This window comes from Mytilus galloprovincialis, chromosome 4 (genome assembly GCF_965363235.1).
Source record: "Mytilus galloprovincialis chromosome 4, xbMytGall1.hap1.1, whole genome shotgun sequence".
NCBI lineage: Eukaryota > Metazoa > Mollusca > Bivalvia > Mytilida > Mytilidae > Mytilus > Mytilus galloprovincialis.
The window spans coordinates 35,036,752-35,062,257 of NC_134841.1; the positions used below are offsets into that span (position 1 = coordinate 35,036,752).

Sequence of the window (25,506 nt, forward strand, 5' to 3'; positions counted from 1 at the left end):
TTTACGCTTTTATTGAAAAACGCCCATTTACATTGAATAACAACTATGAAACATTTTTTTTTCATCGTAGCTTGTACCTTTTAGAAATATTTTCAATACATTGTATCAAGCACTAGCGTATGAAAAATATCAAGTGAACAATACATAGAGAATGATACATGGCATAATTCGTATCATATCGTATCATCCCGAGACACCATATCAGCCCAAGGGCCTTTAGGCCCGAGGGATGATATTGGTCGAGGGTGATACGGCATGTGATACGGATTTTGCCATGTTTTATACGCTTTATCATATATTCAACATAAGAGTATTATATTGTATTAACTGTTTTCTGATCATAGCACTGGGTTACCTTCAGTTCTACTTTTGTCTTGTTTCAAAGGCCTCAAAAGAACTTATCAGAAGCACCTGGGTTACCTTACAATTAGCGTGCTGTTGTTTTATTTTGTTCATTATTGTATGTTTTTGTGTGTTTTGTATTTTTTATAGTTCCATTAAGTGTGCCAAAAAATATGAAAACTTGACGTTCGTGACGTCACATACCAAACAATGACGTCATTCAATAAATTACGTCACGCCCGAATGACCGTTCTATTGGACCTATTTTGAGGAAAATTTTTCTTAAGCCAAAAAAAAAAACCAAACTGACTTTATGGAATTTTGGATCCTCAATGCTCCTCAACTTTGTACTTGTTTGGCTTTATAAATATTTTGATATAAGCGTCACTGATGAGTCTTATGTAGACGAAACGCGCGTATGCCGTAGTTAATTATAATCCTGGTACCTATTTATGTAAAAAAAAAAAGAAAAAAAAGTAGGGGTGTGATAAGGGTAGGGGTGTGATAAAGGGTATGTGATAAAAGGTGCGCATCAAAGTTGCGCGATATGGATTAAACAGCAGGCTATTTATCAAATATGCAAAACTACTGTATTTACTACTAAACATAATGATAAAGTCTCTTTACAGTCTCTAGTTTCAAAGTAACATTAATTGATGCGTTTTGTTCATGTGCTATCTCATTGATATATACACCAAATACACCTTACGACCCATCTGTTTACTTGTATAAAAATAAGAAGATGTGGTATAATTGCCAATGTGAAAACTATCCACCAAAATTCAAATGAAGGAAATGTAAGCAATTATAGGCCAGCGTATGAGAAAAAACTAGTGTCTGGAGCATTTGTTCAAAACTTGATAAATAGGATCAGACATAGTTGTATACATGAAGAACGTATACGAAAGTATGTATGATTCATTATTAGGACTTTGCAACAACTCTCGCCACCGACTAATGGCACCTTCATGCTATAGGAGACAAAGAGGGGTCGTATCAAAGATAAAAAACCATCCAGGTATACATAGCGCTACATATTCGATTTGAATGTGGTATTATTTAAAAAAAACAACCAAAAAAAACCCCGAATATATTAGCTACTGTTGATTCAAAGTTACGGATAGGACATTGTAACGGGACTATCTGTCTGTCCGGAACACGTTCAACACACACTTGTAGACATCGTGGAAGATGCTTTTCTCAACAGATCTTCACTATACTTGTTGTAATAATTGACTCTGCAAAGTTGTCTCCGGTCCGAAAGAATAAGATATTGATCCCGTGTTCCTTTGTTTTTGATACATTTCTCCATTCCTAGGCACAATCATCACTAAAACACGTCAAGTGAGTTGTAAGAATTTTAATCTGCTTATCCTAGCCAATAGTGGAACTTGCGTTGATCACAATTTTACGAAGACGGTGTTTTCATATATAACTTTGGTCTTATATGTGAAAATTGTCTCTCTGTTTTTCAAATTTTTCCCTTTTGTTGATCTACGCGTCGGTTTTTTTCTATCTAGTTTTGTTATGCATCTTAATGATATTTTACATTTCACCTCTGACCAAGCAAAGAGGGATATTTTGAACCCGTTTATATAAGAAAAAAAAACCCGCTGAATATATTTTGCCTCTTTTCAAACCCTGGTTGGTCAAACGTATATTCTTTTCTCGGTAAAATTTTTAGTTGACGATTTTATACTGCACCTTAAATTTGATCTCTTTGTTTTGTCCGATTCCTTCAGATCTTGGTACCAATTTCTCGAAGGTATTTGGAAATCACGCGGTAACCATGCTAGTTATCAAAGGTACTAGAAATATAATTTAGTACGCCAGACGAGCGTTCCGTCTACATAAGACTTACCAGTCACGCTCAAATCAAAATATTTATAAAGCCAAACAAGTACAAAGTTGAAGAGCATTGAGGATCCAAAATTTCAAAAAATTGTGCCAAATACGGCTAAGGTAACCTATGCCTGGGATAAGAAAATCCTTAGTTTTTCGAAAAATTCAAAGTTTTGTAAGTTTTTGTTAAATGTACATTTAAGTTAAACATAAAAATCTTCTCAAAATATGGAATAGAATATTAAAGATTTTCCTTTTATTAATTCATGAGAGTCTGAAATGGGGTCTCTTTACTCTGTATTCTCTCTTTTTTTTTAGCCTTTTTCTCTATTCCCCTTTTATTTTGACCACCATTCTCTATCATGTCTATTCTACTTTTTACGTTTTTATATTAAGTATAAGTATTTTGATTAGCTGTAACTGGCAAAACGTTTAGGAGTTTTGGTCCTCCATGCTCTTAAACTTCGTACTTTATTTGACCTTTTTAACTTTTTTGAATTCGAGCGTCACTGATGAGTGATGAGTCTGTTGAAGACGAACCGCGCGTCTGGCGTAAATACTTATAGTATAACTAAATAATCGCCGTATTTGAATATCAAAAATAAGACAACGCGTGACCGAACGACGCATGGATAAAACGAGTGCGCAGCACGAGTTTAATCCATAGCGGCGTTCGGTCACAAGTTGTCTTATTTTTGATATTCAAATACGGCGATTAGTTATTCTTTTTATTACATTGGCAAATGGCTTTTTTTAAAGAAACTATATCTTGTTCCTACGCATTGACAATTTGTTTTGATCCGACGTTATCGACGTCTTGACGACGCCTATTGTTGTATGACGTCAGAGAATGAAATAACCACGTTTATTTCACATGTGAAATTATCGGTTTTTTATTTAACTGGGAAATCAATGTAGTATATTGCAACCAATGTAATAGAAAAAATACTAAGGCTTTTCTATCTCAGGAATAGGTTACCTTGGCTGTACTGGGCAAAAACTTAGAAATTTTGGTCATCAATGCTCTTAAACGTCGTACTTTTTTGAATTTTTTGGGTTAAAAGAATCCTTGTGAGTAGCAACCCTCAATCATTGAAATTATGGTAGACAAAACAAGCGTATGATCTTATTAGCGCTTTCACGTTTACGATCCTTGCTGTATTTTAAAAAAACTTAAATGATAGATTGATATCAGCAATGACTTAGACGAGTTTCGTAAATCAGTGCCGATCGATTATGTGTAAAAGAGCTTTGCCCCTTGGAAACAAGAGTTATTGACAATTGTTTCGTTAGCGCTCTAACGTGTAAAATTCTACTCAAACATTTATAACACTTATATCATTGATGTACATTAGCAATGTCTTGAAGAGTTTAAAAATCAGTGTCGATCAATTATTTTGTTTTAAAGAGTTATGCCCCTTGAAAATATTGATTATATGGAACATTGCAATGCTATTGCTTTCATGTGTTCAATTCTTGCTAGAACTTGATGAATCCTTTATCATGTGTTAATATTGGCAATGTCTTTGCAACTTTCGAAAATAAGTTGTGCCTCTTGTAAAAATAAATTATAATGAAAACCATATTGCATTTGCCCTGAAGCCTTTATTTCTCTTAAGATATTTATAGAAAAATTTAGAAAACCAAAACAAAATTGCATTTTTTAGATATTGCCCTTGTATCTTGGATATATAAACAACGTGGGGTCATTAGATATCTGTTCTTTTATTTTAACCACACAAAAGGAAATAAAAAAAACCCCTTGAACTCTGACGTTAAATTTTGTCATTTTATTTCAGAAACTTCTCTGTTATGCTGAAAAACAAGAATCAAGAGAAAATATTGATATGCATAGTAAGTTTTGTCACGCATATAATTTTATTTCAAGATGTAATCAAATACCAATATGATAAAAAAAACTTTTTAAATTTTAACCATTCTTTTTATGGACACAGTGCTTTAAAATAATAATTATATAATTTTTTCAATTATATGTAAACTACATTGAAATGACATTAAAATTGCAATGTTGTGTCAACTGTTAAAGTTGTGATTTTTCTTAATAAATTTATAATATCGAAAAGACGTGTTGTTATATTAATAGTGATACCAAACCCTTCTTTATTTTACGTACACAGCAGTGATGCAAGATGATGTAATTATAACCTATTTGTATAAGAATTCCTAATTCAGTGGAAATTTATAAAACTGTTAGTTCATATTGCAGTTATGATTCTTATTACCTACCACATAAGCTTAAAAACATTTCATGTATTTCATTGTATAGGACAAGAAAGAAAATCATACATACTAGGACAAGATATCTTCTATCAACATAATCAATTTACTACAGATTCAACTTCGCTTTCCTTTTTTAACAACGCCGTGATTACAGATGATGGACATATAGCTTATATACGAATGGGGGTTAATTCTGTAGAGATTCATAATACAGATGGTGCACGTTTTGGTCGAATATACCTTCAGGGTAAGCCATGTGATATTACTGTAGTCAACAACTCTACAGTAGCTGTTTCCATGAAAACAATACCTATGCATTACAGTATATACATATTCGATATAAACAATAAACAGAAAGTGAAATCAATACCATTATCTAAGACATGCCGTGGCATCACAACTATAAACAACAAGTTAGTATTAGACTGTCTTAGAAGGTTGCTGATCATAGATCATCAGACAGAAAAGGTGGAGAAGAGCATTGATACTGGTGATTGTGATCCTATCAGACTGGGTGGTTCTGGTGATTGTGTTCCTATCAGACTGTGTGGTTCTGGTGATGGTATATTTTACACAAATGTTACTAGTAATCGCCTGCACCATTACAATCACTCTAATAACAAGATTTCCCATGTAGAGTTAACATCAGGGGTCTGTTGTATGACCATACTAAAAGATGGTAGTGTGTATGTGTTATGTAAGGATGAACTAGTGCATTTTTCATCTGATGGAAAGGAGTACAAAAAAGTTACTACAAAGGGATTGACATCACTGAGATTGCCAAGTGGAATAAATTATAGTCCTGTACAAAAGAAACTGGTCATTTTTGATGGAGTCGAAATAACAGTGTTTAATGAATACTAATACATAGATTATTTTACTGCACTGAAATGCAATGTGATTAAATAACCTTGGGTAAAATTTGGAACATAACCTAGAAACACAAAACAAAGTTTTCAATGTTAATCAGTTAATTATGTTATCATTAATATATTATTCTAGAATAGAAGATATTTCCAAACCTACAAATATATTTGTATAGCTTAATATTTAACTTTAAGATGTTAATTAAAATATTTATGATTATGAATGAAAGTTGTGTTAAATTTTAATGAGACAACAACCTAATGGCAAAAACAAAAGACATCAGGGGTAAACAAATATTTATACAACTAACTGCTGCAGTTTTTGTGTCTTAAAAGTTTAATATGATATAACTATTATAAATCTATCTTTGCAAAACATAACTCCAGTATAGTCAAACTTGTGTGTTCATGATGTTATTGTTTGAATACTAGTTTGAGAAATTGCAAATATTACAATAAAGAAATTTATGTAACATTTTTAGTGTCTTTTAAAATATTTGTCGGGCTTCTTTTTAATGTAACATTTAGACACAGTACAAATTAACAATATGAAAAGTCCAAAAGTATAATGGACAACAATGGTGACAAACTCCTTCATTTGTAAACAAAATTTAAGGACACCATGTAAGAAAACAAAATACAATTTTTCTGTAAGGTGTCCGGTAGATTTTAGAAATAATGAAGGCATATATACAGACATAGCCAATAAACAAAATTTATTTGCTTTAAGTAAACAAATTAACAATAAATATTTAGGACAGAAAAATTACTTATGGTGAATTGACAACTGCTTTGCGAAAAATGAAAAATGAAAAAAGCCCTGGGTCAGATGGTTTCACAAATGAATTTTTCAAGTTTTTTTGGATAGATATAGGAAAATTTGTATTTCGGTCTATAATTAATGGTTACGAAAAGGGGGAATTATCAATTACTCAAAGACAAGGTATTATAACCTGTATACCAAAGGGAGATAAACCGAGACAATTCATGAAAAACTGGCGACCAATAAGTTTACTAAATACCACATATAAATTAGCATCAAGCTGCATAGCTGAGCGTATAAAATTAGTTCTTCCTCAAATTATTAACAGTGATCAGACTGGCTTTATTCCGGGTAGATTTATAGGGGAGAATACTCGTCTTATTTACGATATATTATTTCATACAGAATTAAATGATTTACCAGGACTGCTCATCCTCGTAGATTTTGAAAAACCTTTTGATTCTGTATCATGGAATTTCATTGAAGACGTTTTAGACTTTTTCAATTTCGGCCCCTCTATAAAACAATGGGTAAGAACCTTTTACTAAAATATAAGTTCTGCAGTTTCTCAAAATTGTTTTTTATCTGAATGCTTTGAAATTCAAAGAGGTTGTCGACAAGGGGATTCTTTATAACCTTATATATTTCTTTTATGTGCAGAAATACTTGGAATATTAATTAGAAAAAATAAAGATATAAAGGGAATTAAAATAGATGATACTGAATATTTGATCTCTCAATATGCTGATGACACATCAATTATTCTTGACGGTTCACCAGAGGGCCTTGACGCAACTCTCCGCTTATTACATAAATATGCTGAAATGTCTGGTCTCCATATGAACTTAGACAAGACAAATGTGGTGTGGATAGGAAAGAAAAAATATAGTCAAGACACCATGTGTGTAAATTGGGGATTGGAATGGGGTTCCAGTAGGTTTACACTATTAGGAATAAACTTTTCTGTCAATTTGCAAGAAATGAAATCTTTGAATTATTATCCTAAAATAAAAGAAATTGAAAATATAATCAATATTTGGTCTAGACAAACACTTACTCCAGTGGGAAAGATAACAATTATCAAGACACTAATTATTTCAAAATTAAATCATCTGTTTTTAACATTACTAACACCATGCAAAACTACTCTTAAACAACTTATTCGTACAATCTATTCATTTATTTGGGAAAACAAGCCTGACAAGATTAAAAGAGAAATATTATGTCTGGAACATAAATTTGGGGGGCTGAAAATGTTAGATATTGAAGAATATATAAAAGGGTTAAAATTAACGTGGGTCCGACGGTTGCTAAAAAACAATACAAAACTCAAAAAGCTTATAGAAAGCACAGAAAATATTGATATTGAAAAACTAGTATTTCTAGGCCCACCAAACAAATGTAAAAACCCCTTTTGGAAAGAGATTTTCAAAGCATGGACAGAAATGCTAAATAAACTTACACCATAAAACGAAGAAGAATTTTTAACAGATTCACTTTGGAATAATGGAAATATTAAAATAGGTAGCAGAAGTGTGTTCTATAAAGACTGGGCTGATAACGGTATTTTATCGATAAATGATCTGGTAGATAATGAGGGTAAATTAATGTCGTTCGAGCAATGCAAAAGTATTTATGAAATTAAATCTAACTTTCTAGTTTATAATGGAGTTATATCAGCAATAAAATCATATCAAAATTCTCTTAAACATAATATCTCTATAGAAAATCTTAATAAAGTTCATGGACCGATTCTACCAAATAATATTAGAACATTTTTTTTGTCAAATAAAGGGTCAAAAGATATGTATAATGTTTTCTTAGAAAAAAAGTAGTACAAGGCCTAGTTGTGAAGATAAATGGTCTCTAAGATTAAATAAAAATTTTGATTGGAAAAAAGTGCATAATATGTCTTTCTACACCACACAAAGCTCTAAACTTCATTGGTTCCAGTACAGAATAGTGCACAGAATCATAGGCACAAATGAATTTTTATTCAAAATTAAGATAAAACAATCAGATAAATGTACTTTCTGTAATGAAGCTATTGAAGACATTGAGCACATATTTTGGACATGCCATAAAATTTCAGATGTATGGATTGAACTTGGTGATTGAATTTATAACCAAACACAAATATTGATTCCATTTAATATAGATATTATTTTATTTGGAAATTTAGGTAACAACGGAAATAATATGACAAAAAACTTAATAATACTCCTGACAAAATTCTATATTTACAGAACAAAACTATGTGAAAAAAGGTAAATTTTACATGACTTAAAAACTACCTCAAAGAATCTTTGGTACTAGAAAAGAATTTATTTTTTAAAAGAAAACCTTTTCATATGGCCAATATCTGCTGGGACCCCTGGCTTCCAATTTTAGAAGACTAGGTTGATTATCAAAAAATTGGTATATCATGTACCGGAATTATTTTTATGTACATTTCTTTCCTTATCCACATCACCTATGTTATGATTTGATACTGTTATATGTTGGTTTATATATATGCTTGATGTTTTAGTCTATGTTTATAACTACATGTATGTTCCTCTAAGTTATTGCCTGTACGCAAATATTTGAATAAATAAATCCTGCAAGCTACATTATGAATGCTGTAAGTAAAATATATTTATTATTTTTTTTATTTATTTTTTATTTTTGCTTTTTCAAAAATTCCAAATTTCTGTGATTTTTATTTATTTAATCTTTATATTTTTTTCTTTATCTATTCAGATTTATTGATCATTCTGTATTGATAATGTTTTAGTTGGATATATTATAATTTACAATGATTTATAAATATATATATTACAGTTAAAAAAACTAACAAATACTAACCAAATTGACTATATGCTACTAACGGTTAACGAGGCCGGGATAAGGTACCGGTATTTGATGTATCCACTAACAAATGTCAAACTATCAATAAAGTATGATCAAATTTAAAAAAAAAAAAAAAAAAAAAAAATATTTAGGACAGAAAAAAATATTTAGAAAAATACACAAATTATATCACCTATTATGTGACTACAGAAGTTGAATTACCCAAGGAATTTAAACACGACCGTTGAAGCGACAGTGATATTAAGATACATTTGTTTACAGGTGTAATGTAAAAAGAAGCCGATTTGACCAGGGAGAAAAATAGAGGCGAAAGATGCCAAAGAAACATTTAAACTCATAAGTCGGAAATAAACTGACAACGCCATGGCCCAACAAGAAAAAGACGACCAAACAACCAATAGTACTTAAGAAGCACCTTACTTTACGTTTACTTTTCTACATTGGCTAGAGGTATAGGGGGAGGGTTGGGATCTCCTAAACATGTTTAACCCCGCCGCAATTTTGCGCCTGTCCCAAGTCAGGAGACTCTGGCCTGTGTTAGTCTTGTATGATTTTTAATTTTAGTTTTTTGTGTATAATTCGTAGTTTAGTATGACGTCGATTATCTCTGTACTAGTATACATATTTGTTAAGGGGCCAGCTGAAGGACGCCTACGGGTGCGGGAGTTTCTCGCTACATTGAAGACCCATTGGTGGCCTTCGACTGTTGTCTACTCTATGGTCGGGTTGTTGTCGCTTTGACACATTCCCCATTTCCTTTCTCAATTTTATTAGAAAACAAAAGACTGAGCAAAACAATCCGATTTGATAGATATGCAATCAATACGTACGATTTAGATGTTGTTGTGGTCTGTGTATCTTTAATATTTTGTTTTATATACAATTATTACAAATGGTCTTTCAATTCAGTTGTTGTGGTCTGTGTATCTTTAATATTCTGTTTTATATACAATTATTACAAATGGTCTTTCAATTCCGTAGAAATTGTCAGTATCCCTAAAGTTATTTATTGGTGTATAAGGCCGGGACTTGGTTGTCCACAGTGGATATTTCTGTAGTCTCTGTTTATATTCACTACTCCTTCAGACTTTTAGACGCAATGTAATGTGTGTGAATCAGACGTGTAGAGTAAACTGTAGATTTTTACGGAGGTTGAATAGTTTGTTGTTGTTTGTTTGTTTTTTCTCGCCGAGTACACCATAGATTTCTTTTTCATTAAATTCATAGAAATTGTGAAATTGTGAAATTAATTTGATCGACATTTCTATTGTTATTTTGAAGCCACCAATATAAAAACAAGGATTTGCAAATCCTTGATAAAAATAAGGAGTTAATTGTGGCATAATTAACAATGAGACAACAATTCTCAAGAGCTTGAACAACGGGAATATAAGCAATTGTAGGTCAGCGTAGGGGCCTTCGACAATTGGGGGAAACAACCCGTATAGTCCGCTATAAATGGCCCCGTCCAGAAAAATATGAAACAATTTTAATCATAAAACCACCATAATTTATACCATCAAAGTTAACAAAGAAATCCCAAAATGTCAGAAATGAATCAACGAAAACTACCGAATTGCACACTCAAAACTTCTGACTGGAATATAAAGACTGTTAAATGGTAAAAAACTATTTGTGAAAGTTTTTGACATATCCCTTAAACCGGGAGAGTGGTATGACAGTTGAACAAATAAAAAAAGAAACATTGAGAAGTTATACAGTATTGACGAAAAATTGCAATATAAACTTTTTTAAACTGTGAGTGAAAAAAGATTTTCAGAAGCGTTGAGACTACAGAGAGAAAAATGTCACATTCATCTGCTCATTACCTATAAGATCTCTCTGTCTTTTATGTATTGCACCGCCAATAAGTTTGTTTTTACTTTTTCTTGAAATCCTGTTTGTTCTACTTTTTTTCAGAAAGAAATCTGTATTCTTTTCTTTAAGGTTTTGTTTTTTTGATTGTTTGTTTACACGATATCTTTAAAGTGTTCCAAATTCTAAATCGTGGGAAAGAATGAAATATCAATGTTGTGTTTTCAATATTTTCAAATAACTTTTTTTTTTAAATCGAGATTTCTTTCAAATTTTATTGATAATTCTTTCCTTATTTTGTAAGTGTCTCTTGCAAGTTTTCCTATGTTTTCCATAAACAAAGTCTTATCAATAACAGAGAGTAAGATTTAAAAATTAATTGTCTTATGAAATCTCCGATATTCTTCCACCAATCACATTCACGTGTGAATTAATTAAAGGATTACATTTGACGTTACGTTTTAGTTTTTTTAAAGAAAAATAGTACATGCTACAGATAGATAACTAGTGTAGTTAACGAAAGCAAAGAGAATGGCGGGTCTTCAAAATCAGATTGAGATTCTTAAGGAAGAAGTTTAACAGCTGAGCCACGAGGTTGGTGTCTCCAGGGGTAAAGTGTCGGACTCGATAGAAGAGTAAGTTGAAAGAAAGAGGGTGGAAAAGTATTTTACCAAATACTTGAGTATTAAGATATTTAGAAAAAAACATCATTTGAAAGTAATACAGTTTGAAATCTGATTAAAATTAAATTCTGTTGGGATTTTATTTTGTTTTTTTCCTTTATTTTTTACTTCACTGGAAAAACCTTTATTTATCGTTCGAATCATTGATAATTTTGCTGGTACATGATATCGCTGAAATCAAATTTCCAGCCATGCCAGTTTGACTAGAAAGTGTCTTATTTTCTTCGTACAGACGTACGAGATGTTAACTCGACAACTTAACCGTACATTCGAGATATATATTGCGTATTGATACGTGATAATATTTAGATCACTAAATGATGAAATTTGGTTCAGATTTAATTTTTGATGAAATAGGACGAATCGATTCAAACTATATAAAAAGAAGTGCGATTAATTTTCTATTACTTACTACTCTTTCATTACAGAATCAGAAGCTATATCAAAGAAAATGAAGAAGATGACCCTTTCCTTCAACCGAATAAAGATAATCCTTTAGCAGAAAAGGGAGTGTGTATCATTTTGTAGGTAAGAAAACATAAAATACTTATAAAAAAGAAGATGTGGTATGAGACAACAAGAGGGCAAATGACACAAAAAAATAACTATAGGTCACCGTACGGCCTTCAACAATGAGCAAAGCTCATATCCCATGGACAGCTATAAAAGGCTCCGAAATCATAAACGTAAACTATTCAAACGAGAAAACAAAAATGAAAGAAAAACAACACAACCACTGAATTACAGGCTCCTGATTTGGAATAAGCACGTACACACAGAATGTGACAGAGTTTAACATATTAACGGGACACACCCCTACCTTAAGGTGAGCCATTGGTGTAAATAAGAACAAACTATATAGATAAGTTGAAAAGGGCTAAACTCATCAGATGGTCACAAATGGAAATACATCAAATAAAAACACAGAGTGGACGTGGCAGGGTACTTGTATATCCCAACAACAAAAATACGCTAAGTTCAGAGGTAAGAGTACCAACAGCAAACAGACACTAAGTCTGACCTGAGAATACCAACAACAAAAAGACACTACAATTAGGTCTGAGAGTACTCACAGTTACTGAGAGCTTGCTCAAAGCCACTAACAACTAATAAAACAAATCACGTATCGAAGACTTAACTATCAATCAGAACACATCCAATATTAAATGGATTGAGTATAATGACGTGAACAAAAGTTAATTCTGCTTTCAATTTTCTTAATTGTAAAAAAAGTTTAGCAAAAAATACAAAGCAAAACACCATTGAATGGATATTTCGCGAGAGACACGGAATATTTTACAATTTTGTAAGACAACGTAATATCGGAACCAAACTTCAAGACCAAGACCGACTCATATTTGTCACAAAAAGAATATGTAATTTAAACAAAAGATGTAATGTTGAATTATAAAACTGTTACTGTTTACCTCTTTTTGTTGATTTGTGAATTATATAACAGGTTGAAAACGAAATAGGCGCATAAAGTCATATTTCTGAAAATTTAAACTAGAACAAGAACAATATGGATTCCACGCAAAAAAGCAAAGGAATCATATTGTATATGCGTTTGAACACTGATTTTGGGTATAACATGACAAATTAAGGCGTTTTATTCGTTTCAATTATGTGCTGACAGCTTTCTTAACTTTTTTTTCTTCTACAAAATGTTTTATCTTTATTTGATAGATAAATCTCCTCTGTATCTTACCTTTTTTTACAGGTTTTGCATCTATATTCTGTGATATGGTCTTCATCCAAAGTGGAAAAGTGATGGTTAAATAAGTAAAATGACAAGAAATAAACAAGCATAAAAATTTAACTATTTGATAAAAAGAGTAGTTTGTTATTTTTCTGTATCATAAATATATGCAAAAAAAGAACAGACAAAAAATAAATACTGGAACGTTCTGTATCAATATTACCGTTCCTGTATGGCATAGTATTGGTTGCAAAAATTCGATATTTTTCATTTAAATGCAATAATTTATATTTAATTGGTATATTTTTTCATTAATATGCAATATTTTATCATTTACATGCAATATTTTATCATTTATATGCAATATTTTTTCATTTATATGCAATATTTTTTTATTCATATGGTATAATTTTTCATCTGAATGGTATACTTTTTCATTCAAATGGTATAATTTTCATTCAAATGCAATATTTTTTTATTCCATTGGTATAAAAAATCATTTGCATGCAATACTTTCTACTCAATTGGTATAATAGTTTTTTTTATTTATATGCAATAATTGCATTCTGGGAAATTCTTTGACGTCTTAAGGTCAAATTTGCAACAACGTTTGTGATTGGTCGATAATTGTTTGGATTTCTCCCCTTTCTATCTAAACATGGGTGACCAATAATTAAAGAAACGCTTCAGAATATCGCCGCTCTTACTTAATCTGGCGTTCGTGTGAGTCCTGCTGTTTTATTAAAATCTTGAATCCCAACTTGTAATTCTATTGCAAAATTTCGATTGTCACAACGTTCGGGCCACTTTTCAAAAACTTCCATCGTATATAAATATATATGCACGTATACATTTGTTTTAAAAATAGATTAGACTTTAAATATGGTTTTACACTAGTAATTTTTTGGGTCCTTTATAGCTATCTGTTCGGTTTGAGCCAAGGCTTCGTTTTGAAGACTATACTTTGATCTATAATGGTTTACATTTACAAATTTTGACCTTAATGAACAGTTGTTTCACCGGCACTCATACCACATTTTATATCTATATACAACATAAACTAAACGTTTTTCATACTGTTTTCTTTTTTGAAATCCTTTGCCGCGCGTTGTGTACTGTTTGATAACTCGATCTGGACCGGCTGAGAACAAGCTTTATTTCACTGATTCTAGTTGTTATTTAGCTTTTAGCAAATTTCCAGTAATTGTATACTGTTATGTCGGTGCTTTTTCTATTGTCTCTAAATTAGTTTTGTGTGTGTGTGTGTCTCGTTTCGGTCTTTTGAGTTAATCGAATTGAAACTGATTTTACAGGTTGCTATTTTACTGTACTGTTACACCACTGTCCCAGATTCGGGATGGATTGAGTGCTCAAAAAACATGTTGTTAAAATTGAGAAAGGAAATGGGGAATGTGTCATATCGACAACAATCCGACCATAGAGCAGACAACAGCGGAAGGCCACCAATGGGTCTTCAATGTAGCGAGAAACTCCCGCACCCATAGGTGTCCTTCAGCTGGCCTCTTAAAAGTATGTTACTAGTACAGTGATAATGGACGTCATACTAAACTCAGAATTATACACAAGAAACCGAAATTAACTAGAGTGCACACGCTGAAATGTCTCGCCTTCTTTACTAATCATAGATATTATGTTGATAGACCTAAATATAAAGCTCAATTACAACTGTCACATAAACTCAACATTGACCAAGAAAACGAAACATTGATCAATGAACCATGAAAATGAGGTCAACTAAAACTTAACAACATAACTTTGACCACTCAACCATGAAAATGAGGTCAAGTTCATATGACACCTGTCAGTTGGACATGTACACTTTAGAGTCCTTCCATACACTGAATATACTAGACCTATTGCTTATAGAATCTGAGATATGGAACTGACCACTAAAACTTAACCTTGTTCATTAATCCATGAAATGAGGTCAAGGTCAAGTTAAAAATGTCTGATGGGCATGAGGACCTTGCAAGGTACGCACATACCAAATACAGTTATCCAATTACTTATAATAAGAGGGAATTTAACATTACAAAAAAATTTAAGTTTTTTTAAGTAGTCACTGAACCATGAAAATGAGGTCATGGACATTGGACATGTGACTGACGGAAACTTTGTAACATGAGGCATCTATATACAAAAAATGAAACATCCAGGTCTTCTTCCTTCTAAAATATAAACCTTTTAAGAAGTAAGCTAACGCCGCCGCCGTAGCCACTTTAGCCGCCGGATCACTATAACTATGGCAAGCTTTCTGCAACAAAAGTTGCAGGCTCGACAAAAATCATACAGGATTAACAAAGGCCACGGCCAGCTCCTGTCTTGGGACAGGTGCAAAATTGCGGCGGGGTTAAACATGTTTATGAGATCTCAACCCTGCCCACATACCTCTAAAAAGTAAACGCATAACAATACGCACATTAAAATTCAGTTCAAGAGAAGTTCGATGTCAGACAATAATACATAAATAACAACAGACTACTATCAGTTAACTGACATGCTACCTCCAGACCTCAATTAAACTGATTGAAAGAAAATGTCTTCATCATATGAATATCTGGCACAATCCCTCCCGTTAGGGGTTTAGTATCATACTATCATAAGATATATGAGAAGAACATTACCGGTGTCATGCCAACAACTGTTTTTTTTTAAATAAATGTGTTTAGTTCTGATGCAAAGACCCTACAAGTGAATCAATATCAAAGCCAAAATATGCAATCTTTAATGACCTGACAACAGTATCGTAACTATATCCCTTCTTAATAAGTCTGTTTAAATGTTTTTTAAGCTTTAGAGTTGAATACTAAAATTTTTGTGTTTTGTAAAGAATATTAATAAAAGATTGGATGTGAAATACTTGAACGTATAAGATGTCTGCATGTTGAGTTATATTGACGAATAATTTTCTTATACCGATGATGAACTTTAGTAAGTAATTAGACTAGTTTGTGATATCAAAAATCCTGGTGTACTAATTTTCAGTAATACATAAATTTCTCTTTCTAAAATCTAAAATGTTGTTACATACACGAGCGAATTGTACAAATTGAAATATATAAACACCATACGATGGTGACAAGGAAACGTCGACATCTAAAAATAGATAATTAACGATAGGAAATGAAAAATCATCTCTTTTATCATAAAATTTTGTTTTAAGCTTCCCGTTAATCATATAGATATCAAGATCGAGGAAAGGTTAGTGGTCATTGTTAGTATTAGCTTTATTTAAAGCTAGCTCAACAGGATAAATTTCTTTAGTATACATACTGAAGTCGTCATTATTGAGAGACAATATATTATCCAAATATCTAAAAGTATTGTTAAATTTTTGTTTCGATGGGTCTTTGCATAAATTGTAACTCATAACAATACAAAAAAACATGTCCGAAATAAGTGTTGTACTGTTGTACTGTTACACCGCTGTCCCAGATTAGGGGGAGAATTTTGGGATCCCGCTTACATGTTTATGTATGTATGTGCTTGTCCCAAGTCAAGAGCCTGTAATTCAGTTGTTGCCGTTTGTTGCTTTGTTGTACAGATTTGTGTTCAGACTTGGGGTCAATTACATTGGAATGTAATTAATTAAATTACACATTACATTGCAAAAATGATCAATTACATCAATTACACATAACACTGTTTTTGAAATGTAATTAATTAAATTACAATTACTTTACTAAAGTAATTAATTAAATTACACATTACATTTCGTCATGGTATTTTTTAACAATATTATACATGTATAAATAATGCATGTGTAAAATATTCATGTAAGCATAGTTTAAGCATTGCATTTGATAATCATTAGCTATTTTAATGTTTTGTCATTTAGTCTGAGTGTCTCTGGTCTGAACACTTTGACATCAATTCTAAATAGCTTTCCGACAGGAGCTCATGCGGCAGATATTGCTTGATCAGAACATGGAAGTTCTATGATCAAAAGATCATCATATTGAAAGGAGGGGGAATTGGTGCCTATTAACTTTCCAATACACCAAGGGGTATTTTGACATCTTAGAAATGAAGTCATTTAAATTAAACATACTATAAATAAAGATATTATACATAAATCATAAATATATTTTTTTACATTAAAAATATCAAAAAGTGTGCTTGTCACAATATTGAAAATAATTTTTAGTACAAATAAGTATGTATAATGTCTAAATATTAGCAATATTTTGCTAATTATATAAAAATTCATGTAACAGTGGCATTGCCCCTGGACATTTTAATCTGGTTATTTGCTGTTTGTTTTTACAACTGTTAATTTTTATTTCTATAATCCTTTTGTGTATACTAATTTGACAAAATGATTGTGTGCAGTGATTTTAAATTCTAAATGAACTGTCTAAGAAATATTTTTCACAGTGACACTTTTTTGTTTGTTTAACAAGGTGATTAATTACTTAAATCAATCTATTTAGTTAAAAGATCTTTCTTAAAAACTGAACACTAATATATGATTCTCACATTTTTTTGGATTAAAAATTAATAATAATAATTATTAAAAAAAACCATCTGTAGGTAAAAAAAATATTAATTTACATTGTAACTTCAGTTTAAATTATACACTTCATATATTAAAAAAGTATGTGATATCAATATTTGAAAAACAAGTATTATTTTACAATTTATATTATTAAACACAAATCCTTATCTTTAACACCATAAAAGTATATATGTAAATGAAATGTATTTCAAAAGTAATTGATCATTACATGCTTTTTTCAATGTAATTAATTAAATTACCATTACATGTAATTAAAAAAATGCTCAATTAAACATTACATTCAATTACATGGAAAATTGTTATGCACTACACTTAATTACCATTACATTTTCAATTACCCCATCCCTATTTGTGTTCGTTCATTTTTTTGGTATATTGATTCGGCCGTTAGTTTTCTCGATTGAATGGTTTTACATTATAGCTGAATATGCGGTGTGTGCTTAGCTAATTGTCGAAGGCCGTACGGTGACTTATAGCTATTGATTTCTGTGTCATTTGGTCTCTTGTGGAAGATTTTCTCATTTGCAATCATACCACATCTTCGTTTCTTTATCAACCCTGCCATATTCTTTATTTACCTGTCCAAGGTCAGGAGCCTGTAGTTTAGTGATCGTCGTTGGTTCATGTTTCGACTCATATTTGATATTTTGTAAATTGATTTGTAATGTATATCTAGGCTGTTAGTTTTTTCGTTTGAATTGTTTACATTTTCATGTCGGGCCTTTTATAGACGACTTTACAGTTTCAGGTTTTTGTCATTGTTGAAGGCCTTACGAATGTCTATAATTGCTTACATCCACATCATATTTGAACTCCGGTGGATAGTTGCCTCATTTGCAATCACATTCCATCTCTTCGTTTTTATACATTATATACCTGACTTCTAAACTCGTGTTTTCATGAAAAATCATGAAATATTTGTCCGGCACTGGGTGTTAAAATTAGCAACATACAATTAATCAATTTAAGTTTGTGTTGAATAAGAGCCATTTTATATTTATTTATTTGTTCCGGTGGGGGACAGAAGTATTTTATATATAAATATGATTGCCTGGTAAGAGCTAAACATAGGTATGATTAGCGACAGATTGAAATGAATAATTATGCCCTCTCTTTCCTTCCCCATCCTTCATATATACATTTAAATTGACCACCACGGAATAGCCCAATAGTGTTGAAAGTAGCGAAAAACACTAATCAATCAAAAACCCTTTCCTAGAATATCAAATGATTGTCCCTTAACAGTTATTGTCCGTGTAGTTCTTATATTTATCCCGCGTATCGTCCTACTGTCATATCATAAAAAACGTTTATATAACAGCTCACATTCTAACATAACTGCATTCATAAATTTATAAATTTCATTTAGACTAAACGACTCCATGCCTTGTTATGTGCCTCTGCCGTCTTAATAACACATAAAAAAGAAGAGGTAAAAGAGAGTCAGAAGATCTGTCAAATGCAAAAAACAGAAATAGATTCTTCTGGCTCACTTCCGAAGAAAAAGAAACGAGACCTATAATTATGTTTTTAAAAACGCCTTGTACCTAACTTTAAAAAAAAAATGGCATTATCAAATATATAAACAAAAAAAGATAAGAGGCTAGACCAAACATATAGATAACATAATAAAAAATGATAAAATAAACAGAATAAGTTGATTTTTGGTAGCCTTATGTCCAGTGGCAAATATGTCACCCATATTTAAGACAAATATAATAGAGATCACAGGATAATGAATATAGTTAAATGGTAAAAACTAAGAAATATAGAATTATATAATCAATCTTTGATATTAAGACCTCCCCTCACACACACACATACACACACACGTCACCATTAGTGCCAATACTCGCATATATACATCTCTATATACAAATATCTAAATTTGAGCCCCCCCCCCCCCCCCCTAAGACACCGAGGTTTTTGTATCCGCCCCTGTTATATGTGTCTTGTTATATACATTTTGTACGGGTCTAGATAATAACTCACAATCATATAATTTGTTGGATACCTAATTATAGTATATAATGTATCACAAAATAAACTTGTATACCCCCTTCCCTCCTTTCCCAATGCAGTATTGAAAAGTAAATCATTTAAAAGTCCTGAAGATAAAATATGTTTTGAAATATGCTCTGCATACTTATTTAAGCAATGACATATAGTAATTATTATTGAACTACTGAGGGGCTTCAAAAAATTCTATTTATTGGATTCGGAGATGAGAACAGTAAAAAAAGCTCAGCAACGAATCCTAAATGTGATTTGCGGTATAATACATGAAAACACATATTAGAGATAGTATTAAACAAAAAGTCCACGCCTTATACAGTGTGAAGTTCTATGTCATAGGACTATTGCTGTAACATGGGTTCGTCGTAACTGGTTCCAATTTATCATGAATTGTCTTTATTAAAGAACTAGTTTCGGAGTATAACAGCTTATGTCTCTACTTGTCACAGGGTCTCTGGTTCTGCTGTTATAATAAGGTGATTTTTTTCTTCGTGTAGCAAAAAAAGAGGTGGCTTAGTTCAAATAATTATAACGTCCTGGAAGGCTTTCAATCTTTTTTTCATGTTCGCCCTCTTGCAACGTCTGTGAGGATCAAGAAAAGTAAAACATCAGTGGCGGATCCAGGGGAAAGGGGGTTCCGTTGGAACCCCCTTCTTTTGGACGATCAATGTATTATTATAATGGGAGCATATAGTTGAAACCCCCCCCCCACACAAAGCACAAAAGAACGCCATGATAACATGTATCTGGACTAAGAAATGGAAGGGGGGCTAGCTATGTATATATATTTTTTTATTTCAATGTGTAGACTAATGCACGCAGGCATCTGTTTCTATCCATGAACAAGTGTGTAAAATTAATTATTATAACTTGTCACTCGCATTTTTTACTCTATCTGGGCATTATAGGCATTAATTGCCAGTGCACGAAATCGCACGAACTCGCACGAACGCCAGATTTAGTTAGAGGGGCGATATTATGAAGCGGTTTTTTTTTTTATCATTGGTCACCCATGTTTAGAAAGAAAGGGGAGAATCCAAACAATTATCGACCAATCACAAACGTTGTTGGAAAATTGACCTTAAGACGTCAAAGAATTTCCCAGAATGCAATTATTGCATATAAATAAAAAACCTATTATACCAATTGAATAGAAAATATTGCATGCACATGATTTTTTATACCAATTGAATAAAAAATATTGCATTTGAATGAAAATTATACCATTTGAAAGAATAGGTATGCCATTTAAATGAAAAATTATACCATATGAATAAAAAAATATTGCATATAAATGAAAAATTATACCATATGAATAAAAAATATTGCATATAAATGAAAAAATATTGCATATAAATGAAAAAATATTGCATATAAAAGAAAAAATATACCAATCAAATATAAATTATTGCATTTAAATGAAAAATATCGAATTTTTGCAACCAATACCATGCCATATTCCTGATGTTTTGTTTATATTTCTTCATTTCAATTTAGTAAATTAAGCCATAAGGTCTACTATGTCTTACAACTTTTTCATGTGCTCAGGTTTGTCTCTGTGACCATGGTCATATTTTCAAATACTTTATGATGAACAAAAATATGGATTGTATATCAACAAGAAGTGAATTGACAATTCGTGTTTTTAAAGAAAAATTAAAACAAAATTCCTCTTGACATTTTTTCCAATCAACAGCCTTTGAAAAAATATCGCTTTACTTACATGAAAAAAACCCCGTCCTGATGATAACAAAAGAGATGCTTATCTTTAATAAACTAAAAAATCCGTGCACCCGTTCGCGACATTTGTTTGGCTAATAAAGAATAGCTTTTTACCTGTTCAGCGAAATGGACGCCACCCTAAATTCCGAAACATGCACATATACCTTTATCCCACAATATTAACGGAGGCGAGGCGTTTCTCACTTGGGATAGGCTTTAATTTATTTTACAATTCTGTCATTTTGTTTAGTTTCTAATCACAAAATGATGTTTTTCCCTGTATAATCCATACAAAATGTGTCGTTTTGTTACAACCTGTAGCTTGAGAAAATGCACGGTGACCTATTATTTTTATTATATTTTTGAATATATATCTATAGATTCTACGTTTTGGCAAAATATGAACAAATTCTATAATTTTTATTTAAGACTCCCATACCACCTTAAATGCTTTAGAATCTAATTAATTAATATTTTTTATTTACTTAGCTTTATTCGGATACGTATACGTTTTTTAGTTTACTTTATGTAGCATTGAGTTGTCTCCCATTGCACAATGAAACAGTGTCGATAAAAATAGTAAGGGGGATTTCCACACATACATTTGTTTTGGAATGAACCAATGAGGGGGGCAAGGGGTTTAGCTGTTATGCTGTTATGGGGCATTTTAATTCTTTGTTATCTGTTATTCTGAAAATATATTTGCTGTTAGCTGTTATTGTCTTATTCTTTGTTAGCTGTTATTGGGTTTTTAGTTTTTTTGTTATCTGTTATTGTGATAAGATAATGTATTTGCTGTTAACTGTTATTGAAAATTGGGATGTTAACATTTTTGAGACAACCAAAATTCGGTAGAAATTGAAGATCATTGGACATTGGAGTCGACCACTATTTATATGCTGGTCCCGTATTTGGAGAAGGATTCCATTAACATATACCCATCACAAAAGTGAGGTCCAGGACAATTCCATTATATCTTACGATTATCCTTCGTAAAAGCTTTTATATTATATGGTACATAGACTCAGCTCTTTTCAAAGCAGAACCAACTACATTGTACAATGAAAGTTCCCACCATGTACTAGGTTCCGAAGCTGCACATAACTCATTACAATTAAAGATGTATTTCAACTTCAAGCCATAGTTCCCCTATTGAACTATGTATTCTACTTACTAGTAGACTTGGTACAATCAAAAACCTGATAAAAATTTGTTCAAATAAGGCCTTTGAAAATAGTGGAATAAATTACTTTTGGAGTGTCAAAATTGGTCCTACTTGATAAATTGCATGCTTATAATTGGTGCTTTTGATTTTTCTACCCAATATACAACTTCGCCTCATAGTCTTATTCAGAAAAATTCACACACCTCATTAAATGGGCATTTAAAAAAGTCAGAATGCGAATATATATATTCAAACTCTTTTAGGTTATTTTTTAATAGCAACAAACACAAGAACTATGTCAACTGGACCTACTTTGATACCATAACTGCCCTTGAATTTTTAATAGATATAATTTTTGTCTCTTTGACATATTCCTCATTTCCATTCTCAATTTTATTACACATTATTTAGATTACAAATATGTGTGAGTTTTGATATTTGTACAAAAATAAATGCTAAAAAAAGTATTCCATAACAAATAAACAGCTACGCCATGAGTGCATGATACGCCCGTCACCTTTTTGAAATATTCGATAACTTCTCAATGTCATATCAGATATTTATAAAAATCAGTCAATATATATCATGTATATAAACAATACATCAAAGTTTCATGAGAACTGCAGAGAACATTTTTGAGTTATTGTCCGAAAACTGGAAAATACCATCTTTTTTAATGAATAAACCCCTTAACTGAATAACATTAAAACGGAAATAAAAAAAAAAATCGAAAGGGCGCTTACAACAATAGACATAAACTATTCAGCACAGTTTCATGAGAACTGCTGAAAATGTTTTTGTGTTAATGTCCAAAAACTAGAAAATCCCCCCTTTTAATTGATAAAAATCCTTAACACGGAAATGTAAAATCTAAAATTGATAAAAATTGAAAGGGAGCTCATGTCAATAGATATAAACAATTCACCAAAATTCCTTGCAAATTTGTGAAAGGATTTTTGAGATATTATCAGAAAACTGGAAAAACACCATTTTTATTGAATCAAACCCCATTACTCAGAAACTTAAAATCTAAAATTTACACAAAAAAAAAACAATAGGGAGCTCACGTCAATAGATATAAACAATTTCCAAAAATTTTATGTAAATTGGTTAAAGAATGTTTGAGTTAATGTCCGACATGTTGATGACGGACGGACAAGAATATACCAAATACATATCTAGATAATTACATACTTCTGAAAACCATGTTCATAGAAAATGGAATTCATTACAAAGGATTTTACCCGTAATAAGAAATACTGGATTTGTCAAGGACCCGACTTATTTTAATATTTCATTTACTGTTATCTGTTTTTGTCCATTTCAATTCCTTGTTATCTGTTATAAGCCAAATCAATTTGCTGTTTTGCTGTTATTGGGACCCCCCTTGCCCCCCTCACCAATGTACAGAAACTGCACTATTTTTGTTCGACAACACATTTTCTTGATGTGGTGGGTAAATTGAACATGTTTTACATTTTGTTTAATTTCCTATAGATAATTCTGTTATTTTTTTGTTTCCATTAAAGACGTATTGTAATATATTTGAAATGAAAGTACATCGGTTTATTTGATTATTTTGAAAGTAAGGAGGTGAATCAGGCGATTATATCAATTTTCTAAGGTGATGATGTTTACTTTAAGCTTATACATGTCAAAAAATTGTCATGTGCGCTTTTTCCATCACTTGACGTCCGTCGTCTGATATTGCCGTACGTTCCCTTTTACAACAATCTAATCTTCTAGGACTAATCAGCAAATTGGAAATAAACATGATCAACATCATAATTTGAATATCTTGTTTAAACAAATGAGTCTCATAACCTTGCTAACTGACCTACATGGCCGATATTGCCAAAAACGAACATAGGGATATTACATATTTTCATATATACGTGAAAACCGTTATAGCTGAAAAAATCTGATGAAATCAAAACATGCAAAATGCTCAGAATGATGGGATCAGCCTAAGGTATATTGACATTAAAATGTTAGACTACTCCACATATGAGTTATTGTCCTTAATCGAAGTATTTTACCGGTTTTTTTTTCCATTTTGACCATTATCTCGAAAATTATCATATAGATAGATAAATTTGTTTTGACAAAATGATCAACAGGACAAGATTTAAAATTATGTTAAAACATAATCACAATTGTCAGTCGACATCTCATTAAACTTATTGCCTTTTCATGACGTTTTTCGATTTTAATCTAATATTTTTTGACATTATCGTAAAAACTAGAATAGATTAACAGAAATAAAAAAAAAAAGATCAAATGAATAATATTGATTAAATTCACAAATACGTCAACAAGACTGACGTTATAAATCTAGCTAGAGTTATTTTAGGCAATGATATCAGAATCCTTCTATGCGACCCTTAGCCCTTATATCCTTGAATATCAAGTATTATACCTTGACTGTCCCTTTGGTATATTTCGTCCCTCTTTCATATATTTCAACCAATATTGTTGTCTTTTGTCTGATCTCTTTGACATACTACCCATTTCGATTCTCAATTTTATTGGTTAAAACGTTATCAAGTGACATGAAATAATTCAGTTAATTTTCATTTAACTGCAAGGAAGGACGAATAACCCTAAAAATTTGTATATGTGTAAAAAAAGATGTCACATACGTTAAAAAACAAAATGGTAATTTTTAAGTAGCAGGAAGCCCATGAAGAGCCATAGAAAGAAGACAAAACAAGCGTTGGAAATTCGTCAAGTTTCAACGGTATCTCGTGTGAACCGCCCTTTTCTGGGCCATCTGTATATTACAGAAAAAGTCTACCTTTGTTGTACATACGCGAAATTTCAATAGACATAAGATAGTTTTCTAAAGTAAGTCACTCTCTATTTTGACAATCTGTAGCACTATTTTACTTTTAATTGATACTGTTCGTTCGGTAAAACAAAAGAATAATGGCGCATGATTCGGTGATTATCTTAAATT

General features: G+C 31.4%; 1 protein-coding gene across 5 annotated transcripts in view; it reads left to right on the forward strand.

Annotated features, from left to right (window-relative positions):
• The window catches only part of LOC143071979 (uncharacterized), a 59,149-nt gene that overhangs the window by 16,731 nt on the left and 16,912 nt on the right, over positions 1-25,506 (forward strand). For 4 of the 5 annotated variants that reach the window (XM_076246709.1, XM_076246710.1, XM_076246712.1 and 1 more), the window contains exons 4-5: positions 3,984-4,038; positions 4,472-6,671. The exons of the other annotated variant lie outside the window; for it this stretch is intronic. In XM_076246709.1, the coding sequence (XP_076102824.1) occupies positions 3,984-4,038; positions 4,472-5,289 (873 nt within the window). In that variant the 3' untranslated portion in view covers positions 5,290-6,671. Of the gene's footprint in view, positions 1-3,983; positions 4,039-4,471; positions 6,672-25,506 lie in introns of those variants that run through there. 5 annotated transcript variants of the gene reach the window in all.